This window comes from Globicephala melas, chromosome 13 (genome assembly GCF_963455315.2).
Source record: "Globicephala melas chromosome 13, mGloMel1.2, whole genome shotgun sequence".
NCBI classification, from domain to species: Eukaryota; Metazoa; Chordata; class Mammalia; order Artiodactyla; family Delphinidae; genus Globicephala; species Globicephala melas.
In genome coordinates, this window is record NC_083326.1 from 88,658,700 (window position 1) to 88,671,154 (window position 12,455).

Sequence of the window (12,455 nt, forward strand, 5' to 3'; positions counted from 1 at the left end):
TAAGCCTCTCCTCAGCTCCCAGCCCCACCAGCCCCGGGGGGTGAGCAGATAAGCCTCTCCTCAGCTCCCAGCCCCACCAGCCCCGGGGGGTGAGCAGATAAGCCTCTCGGGCTGGTGAGTGCCGGTTGGCACCGATCCTCTGTGCGGGAATCTCCCCGCTTTGCCTTCCGCACCCCTGTTGCTCTCCTCCACGTTTTCGCAGCTTTCCCCCTCCGCCATCCGCAGTGTCCGCCCTGCTCCTCCCTGCACCTCCGTGGTGCGGTCCGGTACCTATTCTTTTGTCTCTGTTTATTCTTTTTTCTTTTGCCCTACCCAGGTACGTGGGGAGTTTCTTGCCTTTTGGGAGGTCTGAGGTCTTCTGCCAGCGTTCAGTAGGTGTTCTGTAGGAGTTGTTCCACGTGTAGATGTATTTCTGGTGTATCTGTGGGGACAAAGGTGATCTCCGTGTCTTACTCTTCCGCCATCTTCCCCGCTGTCTCCAAAGTATCCGTTTTTAATTCATTTTTTATTGCGTAAAATATACATGCAGTTTATCATTTTAACGCTTTTTAAGCATATAGTTCAGGGGCATTAAGTACATTCATGTTGTTGTGCAGCCATCCCCACCATCCATCTCCAGAACTTCTCCGTCTTCCCAAACTGAAGCTGTCCGCATTAAACCCCAGCTCCCCACTCCCCTCTCCAGGCCCCTGGCACCCGTCATCCTCTTTAGTTAGGAATAGATTTTGAATATTACAATAATAGGACTGTGCCCTGTCCATTATTCTGGTATCTCGATTCTTTTCACTTCTGCTAGGGATCTTTCCATATCAATGCCAGAGTAGTGCCTCGTGTGGTAACTGTTTACAGGATGAGTGACCGTCAGTCCTTGCATACATCAGTCCTGAAATCAAGCACCGCCTGCCTGTGCCGTACTTGGTTCACCCCTCCCTGCTGGTGGAAACGCGAGCCGCTCCTGGGGTTTTACTGTTACAGTAGTGCTGCTTTAAGCCTTCTGTGCTCACTGAGGGGAGTATATCCACGGCATAAATCCCTGACCGTGGAATTGATTTTTAAACTTCAGATTTAAAATTTTTTTAATTTATTTTATTGCTAAATTAGTGCCTAGAACGATTATAGCAGTTTTGGGGGGGTTTGTTTTCATATTGTTTTTCTCTGTGGTGTGTGAATGTAACTGTCTTCACGCCCTGCCGTCGCTGGCTGTCATCCATCTTAATTCTGTGAGTCTGATAGATAGGAAAAGATGGTATCTGTTTGGTTTAACCTACATATTTTAATTATAGGTGTTAACTGAGTAACTTTTCACGGGTTTTGTGGCCTTTTTATTCCCCTGCTGTGAACCCCTTCCATAGCCTTTACTTTTCTCCTGGCTGGCTGGCTTTTCTCTCCTGTTTTGTGTTAGCTCTGTATCACCAGAGTTACCAACAGTTTCCTTTTTGTCTTTTAATCTGCCCCACTGGGAATTTATTTCATTCTGGGGAGCATATAGCTAGACACAACACAACCCACTAAATCACACATCTTTTTGCACTAGTTCAAGGGCCCCTTTATTATACACTCAATCCCAGCTGTACATGCTCTGTTAGTGCATGGTTGTCTGTTCGGTTCCATCGATCTCTTAGGAGAGGTGATTTTTACATACTCAGGTATAACTTTTAATGATGCCTTGGAGTGTGTTTATTGATGTGGACAGATACTAGTATGTTAAATTTTTAAGCAGTATATAAAATATTTAAAACACTATTCATAAGTAGTACTTAGAAATCTGTGTATATACCATCTCATTTCTGGTGTGTGTTTGTTTGTGCTCTTAATTCAAAACAAAGAGAAATCAGAAGTCTTGAATTGAATCATGCCGTCATTTACGTGGTAACAACAGACTTCAAGACATTGTTTAGATAACAGTAATTTTTTCAAGTTAATGATCCTGCCAAGTTTACAGGTCCAACAAGAGTTTGAAAAGGAAAGGGGAACAAAAATCAACCCATGTTTGTTGAGCCTCTGTTATATTCAGGGCGCTTTGGGATGTGAATTAGAAGCCTGTCTCTTATTCCGTGACCAGTCGCATTCGTGTGCTTGGCATCTGCCCATGGACATTTCCACCAGGTCAGCCCTGCGGGGCACAGAGCAGCTCTGAGCAAGAGGGTGAGGGTGCTGGGCCCCCAGGACAGCAGAGGCGGCCCAGGGCAGGGTCCGTAGAGTGCTTGCGGACAGAGCAGGGTCTTGGGGAACCATGGTCATTTGGAGAGGTGGCGGGGGCGAGGGCACTCTGGGGCCAAAGACCCACAAGCTGCGCAGGCAGCAGTGATTGGCCCAACCCCGCACTGAATGAAGGGTCTGTGGAGGAAGGGGCAGAACCAGCACGGCCATGGGGACAGGTCTGGGAGAGGCTGAACCGCTGCAGTACGTTTCCACGGAAGAATGTGGATACGGCGGCAGCAGCACTCTGAGCGGGCACAGCTGATTAGAGGGCAGGAGAGGGTCATCTGGAAAGAGGCCTCAGCAGTCAGATCTGGGCGACTGCCCTGCCTGCGAGGTCGACTGGGGAGACTCTGGCTCGATGTGCACTGGTAGACATTTGCAAATGCGGTTTTAGAGGATGCGTTTCAAAGTCTGATTTCAAACGTATAATATATCTTGAGTCTTTTATATAATTATCCCATTTAGTGGTTAATGTAGTGTTACTTCAGAAATAAGATTTTATTTTAAAATGTATGTTAGTCTGCTTTTGAGCAATTTATTTTCCCACAGCAGGAAATAATAGTTGCTAGTTTGTGTGCTAATTTGTTGACAAATACTTTATTGTGATCAAAGACTGATCAGTATTGTTTCCCACTGTTACCAAAATAAGGGGCACAAGTTTTTAAATACTCTTTTTTTTTTTATTTACTTATTTTATTTATTTTTGGCTGCGTTGGGTCTTCGTTGCTGCACGCGGGCTTTCTCTAGTTGCGGCGAGCGGGGGCTGCTCTTCATTGTGGTGCGTGGGCTTCTCATTGCGGTGGCTTCTCTTGTTACGGAACACGGGCTCTAGGCACGTGGGATTCAGTAGCTGTGGCCTGTGGGCTCAGTAGTTGTGGCTCAGGGACTCTAGAGTTCAGGCTCAGTAGTTGTGGTGCACCGGCTTAGTTGCTCCGCAGCACGTTGGATCTTCCCGGACCAGGGCTCAAACCCGTGTCCCCTGCATTGGCAGGCGGATTCCTAACCACTGTGCCACTAGGGAAGCCCTTAAATACTCTTATAAATGACTGATCTTTCTCATGCTCCTTCCTGATTTTGCCAGTCATGACTCAGACCAACCTATGTGTTCTTCTACCCCGTGATGATCTGTGCTCTGATCATTTTTGCTGGAGTATTAACATTCCATCCCCAAAAGGCCACTTTGCTTGTTGGACACTGGTTGCCGCACGGCTCTGTTGCTGTGTCCCCCGCGGGCATCACAGGCAGCTCCTCACGGGTCACCCTCTGCAGAGCCTCAGCCAGGCGCCTTCAGAAACTAGACAAGGGAGGTGTGGGGCTGCAGGGAGGGTGTTGACTCAGCAGTGACTTGGTCTTGGGGTTTTCGTATAATTTATAGTACAAATTAGCAGGGCCATTGACTCCTTCCGGATGTGCACTGTGCAGTATGGCCACCAGCCACACGTGGCAATTTCAGCTTAACTCAATTAAAATTGAGGATTCAGGTCCTTGATCACACTGGCCACATCTCAAGCGCTCAGTAGCCGCACATGGCTGGTAGCTAACTGCAGTGGGGGGCAGTGCAGAAACAGTACGTTTCCATCACTGCAGCCAGGTCTAGATTACAGAGCTAGCTGGGTATTTAAATCTCTTTTCCAGTCGTTTGAAAGCCTGGATTGCTGCATCAGTCAGGGCCCTGATTACACGTGCTAGAAAACCACCCGACTGCCCCCAAATGACTTAAGCAAGTCCAGTAACTAGTTGGGTTCACTTTCTGAGTTGTGAGGGGGGCGCAGCGTGCTTGGGGCTCACGTATGTCTCGAGGGTTCCTCTGCAGGCTCAGCCTCCTGGGCGGGCTGAGCTCCGCAGCTCTGCTCCCTCCGGCCCCTGTCTCAGTGCCTCACTCCGCAGCCCCGCCCCGCTCAGCCTGGTCTTGAATCTGTTGACCTGGGCCAGACTCGGGTCATGTGTTTCTCCCTCAACGTAGCAAGGTGGCTGGGGAGAGCAGAATGTTCTGGTCTGTCTTCTGCTTCAGCTGCAGATCTTCATCCGGAATTCACGCACTGAGAGGGCAGGAAGGGCCATTGTCCACATCAACGGTGTTCTTGCAAGTAGGGGAGAGGGTGCCGGGCTGCAGAGAGAGCAGGGGGCCACCGCGCTTTCCTGAACAGCCCAAGTGATGTTTTCCTGAAATAGTTCTGTGGCTCATGTCGTTAATATCCACGAACCACCCCTCAGTGTTGTTGAGTCCGTGCCCCCTGCGCCAGCTGTGCACCCAGGAACGCCTTGGGTGTAGTTGAAGAGGCCAGAACACACGCCTGTCCTGACGTGTCCCAGGTGCTGGCCGCTCCCCGAGCCTGGACATAACAGAAGCCCTGCCTCTGAGCAGCCCTGGAGGCCCGGGCAGGCCAGGCCCTTCGGCTTGTGTTTGGGTAGAGCTCCTGCATCCAGCCGTCCTGTCTGGCAGTGCGGGCGGCCTGCAAGTCTCTTCAGCCTCACCCTGCATGAAGGGCGTGACCCGCGCCTGCTTCCCCCTGGTGCGGTCGGTCACGAGAGCCGCCGCCCTGCGTGGTGGGACGCGTCGTGAGGTTGCTTGATTTCAGAAGTGGAGCCGTGTTGGGGAGAGCGTACATCTCAGGACCCCGAGACGTGCTGGCACAGACAGCCTGCCCCTGGGGTCACCATTGTTGGGGGGCTGCCCCTGGGCGTGTGGGACTGGTTATCCTTTTTTTTTTCTTATTCTCAAGTCTAACTGCCGGGTTTTTTTTTATATCCTCTTAGTACTTTTAGGCTGAAAAAAACAGTGAGGTCGTCACAATGCATCATCTTAATTCAGCCCAGCAAAGGCCCCCCACCTCAGTTGCTGATTTTCACTTTAATGGTGAAGGGTAATCAATCATTTTATTGGAATAAATAGACCCCATGACCTAATTACGAGTTGTATTTTGAATATATTGATTCACTTATTCCCTCGCTTCAAAATGAAGTACTAAACTATAACCACAGTGGTGAAATAAGTCTTCCTAATGACGGGCGTTAGTTAGGATAAAGGCAAAAGAAGCAGTCATAAAGTTCAGAGGCACAAGTTATCAGGTTGGCAATAATGTATAAATAGGAATTCATCTAATAAGCTGCCACTCACCCTCTCCTGTTGTCCTGGACTGGCCGCCTGCAGTGTGCCTCGTCCACCTGGTTCTTATTCTTTGCAGACGTCCATCATGGGGGGCGTGTTTTCCCATCTCTCCCCCGTTTACTGCAGCACTAATCATCACTAATTAGTACCGTGGTTCTGTCCTCATGTGCAGGAAGGGAGAACCCTGAGGGAGAAAGACAGCCATTCTGTGCTTCTCCTCACTCAACAAACCACTTAGATAAGGGATGGAAACCATGTCTCAGTTCTCCTAAAATAGACTCTCTCTGCTTCTCCGGGGAAAATCTCTGCAGCAGCCCTGACTGCCCTGTGGCTCCTGGGGCCGTGACCACTAACTCGCCGTTGCTGGAGGCCTCGTGCATCCGGTGTGGAAGTGCTCACTGGCGCCTCTTACCCCTACTTCCGTCTCCTTGTTCGTGCAATGTATATATTCCTAATTTAGAGTCCACAGTTACTGGGATTTTTTAAATGCACTAAAAGCTGGTTCTTGCAGCCGAGCGGCAACAGGGTTCTCTACTAGGCACCACGGCTGGCGGCACAGCCAGCACTTCCCTTCCGCCAGCCTTTAAAGTTAGAAAGGCCACTACATTTTATTTATTTTAGTCTTAACATATCATTTTGTATATAAGTTTATGGAGTGCCGGAGTGGGAGTTAGGTGTTCTTAGAAGTAAAGGTTCATTTCTACATGTTAGAATTGTTTAACAACAACCAATTATTTTTAAATGCAACCCAAAAAATATTATTGCACTAAAAGAATTTGAAGTGAGAGAGACCTTTTTGATAGGAAGAACTGTCTCACGATGAACTGGCTTCCCTGGAGACAGTTTAGGCAGAGGCTTAAAAATGAACTGGGCAGCGCTGACACGGAGGAGACGAGCGAAGCCAGCCAGGAGCGGCAGGCGGCCCGTGCGCCCCCCGTCCTGCAGTGGCCCCGGCTACAGAGAGCAAACTGCTTTGGGAACAGAGCGCACTGTTCTACTGTTCTTGAGCGATTCTCGGCCCTGCTGCCTCTCAGCTCACAAGGAAGGGAAGGTGTGAGAGACGGTGTTGTGAGTGTAAACAGTAGGCAGGCAGAGCACTGCCCTCGGGTCGCAGCCCTGACCCGTAACCCAGCGTGGCATCCTCGTCCGGCCGCAGGAGCACCGCCAGGGCAAGAAGCGCAACTTTAGAAGAACCATTTGCACAAAGTGTCGTTTTCCCTCATCCAGTTGGCCTTGTCCAAATGGACCAGCGGAGAAGAGAGGGGAGGCCGGTCCTGCTAGAGCCCAGCACCCGGCAGCAGCCAGCGCCCACGCGGCCCACGAGACGGGGCCGGGCCGCAGCCCCTGCCTGGGGTTGTTTTCCGTAAACCTTACAGCTGAATCCTCAGAGGCACAAAGTGACACATTGCAGATTTCTCGATATATCTCTGCGTGTGGTATTTACTGGCTGTAGTTAAAATTCATGTAAATGAATTGAGGAAATGACCTTTCTCAGGACAAGGGGAAGGGCTGCAGGTGGGTGGCCACAGCTGCAAATGTAAAATACCGGTGGTGGGTTTTTGGAGTTCTGGGTTTGTTGGGGTTTTTCATTTTTTCATCTTACAACGTGATGTGGACAAATGTTAACGTCAATAAAAATAGGATGTCACCACATCATTCTTTCAAGCTGGTTTGTACTGACTCACTGCTGGGATGGACCATAGTGAGCCAGGAGTGCACCCTTCTGATGGCCATGCAGGCAGCTTATCATTCCTGTCATCGTAGAGTGCGATGTGGTCCTCAGGTGTGCGTCTCCAGCACTTTACAGTAAAGTCCCAGCGATGGGCGTGCTCTGGATGCCACAGCGCTGAGGGTGGTGGCTTCTTGATGTGTGTGCTGGTGTCCCACCGTGAGAGTTTAGCAGGCAGCGTCCTGAAGGCCTGTGCACTCTTCTGTGTGTCTGTCATGCTTGGGTAAAGAGTTTCTGAGGATGACTGATAACTTACTAAGTGCGGTACCGTGGTGTGGTGCGTTCACATGTGTGGAGCACGGCTGACTTGCACTGATGGGATTATCTTGTTTGTGATTCCCATTAGTGGCTTTATTTTTTTCTTTCAGTTTTACTGAGATATGATTGTGTCAGTGGAAAAAAAGTGCACAACATGAGAGTTGTGAGTTAAGTTTTATTTGGGGCAACATGAGGATGATAGCCCAGGAGACAGCCTCTCAGGAGCGCCGAGGAACTGCTCCGCAGAGGTTGGGGGCCGGGGGTCAGTAGATAAGTGACTCTGGTCAGGGGCTGCGTGCAGTCGAGCACACATCTTGGCAGAAGGTGGCTGCTCGTCACGAGGAGCAGATGTCACCATTAATGATGTTAGTGCTTTTCTAGGCATGAGGAGCTGCAAGAAGTTAGGCCCATAAAGTCTTCTGAAACTCTATCTGAAGGCCTGTTCTGCCAGGTTTTCCCAGAGCACCGAGGGCCTCCTTCCTGATCTCCACCCAGAGCTCCTTTCAGGGGATGTCAGAGGTCAGCGACGGCAGTGGCCAGTGTCTTCATCCTTGTAGAGCAGATGGCGAGTGACAGTTTTCTGGTTAGCAGTTGACACACAGCATTGTGTGTTCAAGGTACACAGCATGATCTCACTTACATATAGAACAAAATAACTACCACAGTAAGTTAGTAGGAGTTAGGAGTTAACATCCATCCCCTCACACAGGTACAAAGAAAGAAGGAGAGAAATGTATTTTCTTTGTGACAAAGAGTTTTTTAAAAATCAAAGAGGAACCTCTTTTGGTTCAGGCAGAGCAGAGGTTCATCAAAACGCGATACTAGAGGAATCTCCTTTTCGGTGGAAGGTCACAGTTATTTACGAAAGAGCAAGCGGGGCTCTTTTCCTAACACAGTGCCCTTCGTGCCGCGTTCCTTTCGTCAAATCCAGCTGCCGCAGCGCAGCAGGCTTTGGGGGGAACCCTGCACGGGAAGGCTCGGCCGGGAGAGGTGGGCATTCAGCTCTTGACTTCGAAGGAGCCGTCCTTCTCCCTAAGATGCCAGGGCAGGGTTTTTAGCACCACAGAGGGAGGCGTGGTCCGCTCTAGGAGGTGTTGGTTTGTTACTGGTGAGAGGGCCCCAAAGTCGGAAGCTTATAAACTTACATTTTTAAATGTCGCATTTTCCCTGTTAACATCCAGACGTTTACTTCTGTTCCCAGGAAGCCAGTACTGTGTCCTGCCCTCTACTGGCCGGAGGCAGACCGCTGCCCACTTTAGACATTAAGCCTCCGGAAGGGCGCTCAAGCAAAAGCAAAGACCCGCCGAGAGAAGAAGAGAGAGAGAGGAAAAAGAAAAAGCACAAAAAACGGTCTCGAACAAGATCACGCTCTCCCAAGTACCATTCGTCATCCAAGTCCAGGTCTAGATCCCACTCGAAAGCAAAGCATTGTCTTCCCAGTGCCTATCGGACAGCACGGCGCTCGAGGTGGGTGTGCAGGGCGCCCTCGCGGCCGTGCATCTGGTGTGGGTGCAGACCCCCGCACCTGCTCACCAGCAGAGCTGGGTGGGGCCTCCCTAGACCAGCTCCCCGTAAGCACAGACCCACACACCTGCGTGTGTTGGTGAGCGATGCGCCCTGCCAACCCAAATAAGGTCTTTTCAAAATATTTTTTTAACCTGACTTCCTAAGGTTCATCAGCTACTGCCAGGTTTTTTAAAAAATAGAGGTATTTACATTTTAACAGGTCTTAGAAGCAAGCCTAGCATATCGGCTGAAATGTGTGGAAGATCCACAGGTTGGGGGTCTTTTGCTTGGTGTGAACAAGCAGGCTTTCCCAGGCTAACTCCTTGTGAATGTGCAGATGGCGAAGCAGGAGGATTTGTACTTCGGCTGTGTTCAGCTTCCCTGGCACAGCACCTACAAGTGCACATAAAGGAGGGAGCACAGTGGCACACATCTGTTTTCTCGATTAATTTGCTTCTCCAAACCTCTCACCCACAGTCACTGTTCAACCCAAAACCACCTTTACAAGGAGCCGGCTTTTGAGGAAGCAGCTTAACATTTCAGGCAACAGAAGTAATAAACATGAAAACCTGTAAGCATCACAGAATTTGCTGCTTAGTAAAGCAGGTATTTTTCTTTTTCTTAAAGCACCTGGCTTGCAGGAGGTTCAGGAAAGCAAATTTTTAATTTTAAAACTTACTTCATGCCTTGTGATTTATTACTGAACGTTGATTGGACTTCTCTCAGTTTCTCTTTAGCACAGCACTTGTACTGATCTAGTTCTTCTTCTCCAGCTGCTGTTAGTTCTTTCCTTTCCGTGGGAAAAATGCAGATGCCCTATACTTTTTATTTTTTAATGTTTAAAAAACAAGTGTACTTGTATACACATCTGCCTGTCTTAAATATATCTTAGAACAACAGTGCTTTCTCTGTTTTTACCCAGACCAGACCTTAAAGGCTTGACAAGTATTTACACTTGTCTACAGTGAAATTAGAATAAATTTGATCTTTGGCTCTCTGCATTTCTTTTTAATAAATTTATTTATTTATTTTTGGCTGCATTGGTCTTTGTTGCTGCACGCGGGCTTTCTCTAGTTGTGGTGAGCGGGAGCTACTCTTGGTTGAGGTGTGCGGGCTTCTCATTGCTGTGGCTTCTCTTGCTGTGGAGCACGGGCTCTAGGTGCACGGGCTTCAGCAGTTGTGGCGTGCAGGCTTCAGTAGTTGTGACTCGCAGGCTCTAGAGCACAGGCTCAGTAGTTGTGGCGCACGGGCTTAGTTGCTCCGCGGCATGTGGGATCTTCCCGGACCGGGTCTCAAACCCGTGTCCCCTGCGTTGGCAGGTGGATTCTTAACCACTGCGCCACCAGGGAAGTCCCGCTTTCTGTGTTTTTGCTAGTTCTTTAGATGTTCCATCACTTCTCTCTCTCTCTCTCTCTCTCTCTCTCTCCCCCCCCCCCCCCCCACACACACACACACACACACAAACACACAGAGCTTGTTGTTGTTTAACTAAATGAACAACTTTGCTGACATATTTTCAGTTTTTGAAAGTCCCCAGAAACTTGTATGTATATATCAAAACTTTTTAAAGTTTCTTATTTGAAAAAATTTCTTACAACATTATATAGTGGAAATAAATAAATAGGCCTGTACAAGCCCTCTGAGTAATGACGTACCCAGTAAAATTCTTCCTAGTTAGCCTTTATTCCAGGGCTCAAAGAGAAGAGAGTATAGTGCATCCATAAAGCCCCATCTAGGGGACTGGTAACTCTCAGGATTCCTTAGATTGTTTCCCAGGGTAAGAAATGAGCAGGTGTTCATGGTGAGTGCTCAGCGCATACAGTAGGTGCCGGTGTCTAGTACTGAAGTGAGCCTGTCTGGTCAGATTTGATGGCCACAGACCTTTCCCCCAGGTTGGTCTGTTCAGAACTGGAAGTGTTCGTGAAACACTTGGAATTTTAACTTGCTAGGATTTGTGTGATATTTATTGACTATCTATATATAATAGTAAGTCATTTTGTATGTTATTTTAATACATTTAATTTTTTTTTATTTTAGAATAGATTTACAGATTTTATATTCAAGTATATTTTATATTGTTCTCATATATTCAGTGCTGACAACTGCAGGAAGCAAATTCCTAATCCTTAGTTTGTAATTTTCAGTTAAAAGAAAAAGTTAAGTTCAAAAAATTTTTAGTGTGAGTTCTGTGATGGCAAACCATCAATTTTACCTTAATTTGACCTATAGTTAAAATGTTTGTAAAAAGAGCTGAGTATTTTCATAACTCCCAAACATTTTTTTAAATCTCAGTAGTATCTGTGTGATACTTTTAGTTAATCAGTTAACTTTTAGTTAAATCAGCTGACTTAAGTTCACTAAATAAGTCAGATGTTTGATGTTGCAGTTTAGATAAAATGTCAAGGCAGAGTGCAACTTTATTATAAAATATTTTTAAAAAAATATTATAAAACCAAACCTTCAAAGTGTTTGTCCAGGAGTATTTGCCTTGACAGCTTATATGTGGCAGTGACGCTCCTTGAAATCAGACCACCTCTGAGCTCAGGGCCCAGAGGCGGGTTGCAGGTCTCTGATCGGAGGTACGGAGGAGAGACCAGCTGTCTCGTGGTGGGTCTCTGGGCCCTGGGGACATAAGTCGGATAAGTCACCTTCACCAGGTAGAATCCTGCTTCAGCTCTTATTTCTGAGAAGAGTGAGTTTTATTTGATAATACTGCCTTTTTTCTTAAGCTGGTTACAGACCTGCTTTCTTAATCCAGGCTCACACTAATAATTTCTAGGGATCCAACTGGATTTATAAAATAAACTTATAAAATGAAAGCGGTTGGTATTCTTGGTGATATGAATTGTTTGAAGTATAAAAAAAAGAAATTTAAATTTTAACCAGCTGCTAATGATACTGTCATAATTTTCTCTTTAACTATCTGTCTTTCCAGATAGACTAACCCATGACAGACATAATGTCTGCATAGGATATATAAGGCTTGTTTCTTGGGCCTGACACAACTTAATTGTTTTAAAAAGACTACTGTCAGCTCCAAGTAAAATGACTTTTGTTAATATTTCTTTCTACTTGTTGTAGGATATTACAGTTGAAATATATTTTCTCTTGTATATTAAATTACTGAAATCCTGTATAAAATGTAAAAAGTTAAGATTAAAAAGCTTTTATGTCATAAGTAATTTTTATGTTAATATGTTAATGCTCGTATGGTTGAAGTCCCATTTATCAAATATGTCTAAATTATAGATGACTCTGGCTCTCCAAAGGTGAATTTGTCATAGAAAAATTTTTAGTTTTGGAAATCAGTCTTTTGCTTCTCAGAAAGCACAGTGATTACCGAAAGACAGTATTTGGTGTCTTTTAAATCAACACTGATTAAAGTATAAGACTTCTTTCTCTGTTGTTTTCTGCTTTTATATCACATTAGGTTTTATACCTTAATGGATGAAGATGTACTCATGCAATTCACTGCCTAAGATTAAAATCCACTTGTAACAGTGTAGGTATTTTAAAACAAAGCTCGATGAGACTAAAGCTTGAAATTCAGCTTGTTTGTAAGGCTTTTGATGAGATCGCCTGCAGCGTCGTGTAGTTGGTTAGTTGGTGGGGGGTTGGTTTCGCTTGTTCTGAGGTTGGGGGGATTCTGGG

General features: G+C 46.9%; 1 protein-coding gene across 3 annotated transcripts in view; it reads left to right on the forward strand.

Moving 5' to 3' along the window:
* Nucleotides 1–12,455, forward strand: part of SFSWAP (splicing factor SWAP) — an 82,610-nt gene that overhangs the window by 55,555 nt on the left and 14,600 nt on the right. For all 3 annotated transcript variants that reach the window (XM_030859940.2, XM_060310074.1, XM_030859941.2), the window contains one exon: nucleotides 8,500–8,765. In XM_030859940.2, the coding sequence (XP_030715800.1) occupies nucleotides 8,500–8,765 (266 nt within the window). The remainder of the gene's footprint in view (nucleotides 1–8,499; nucleotides 8,766–12,455) is intronic.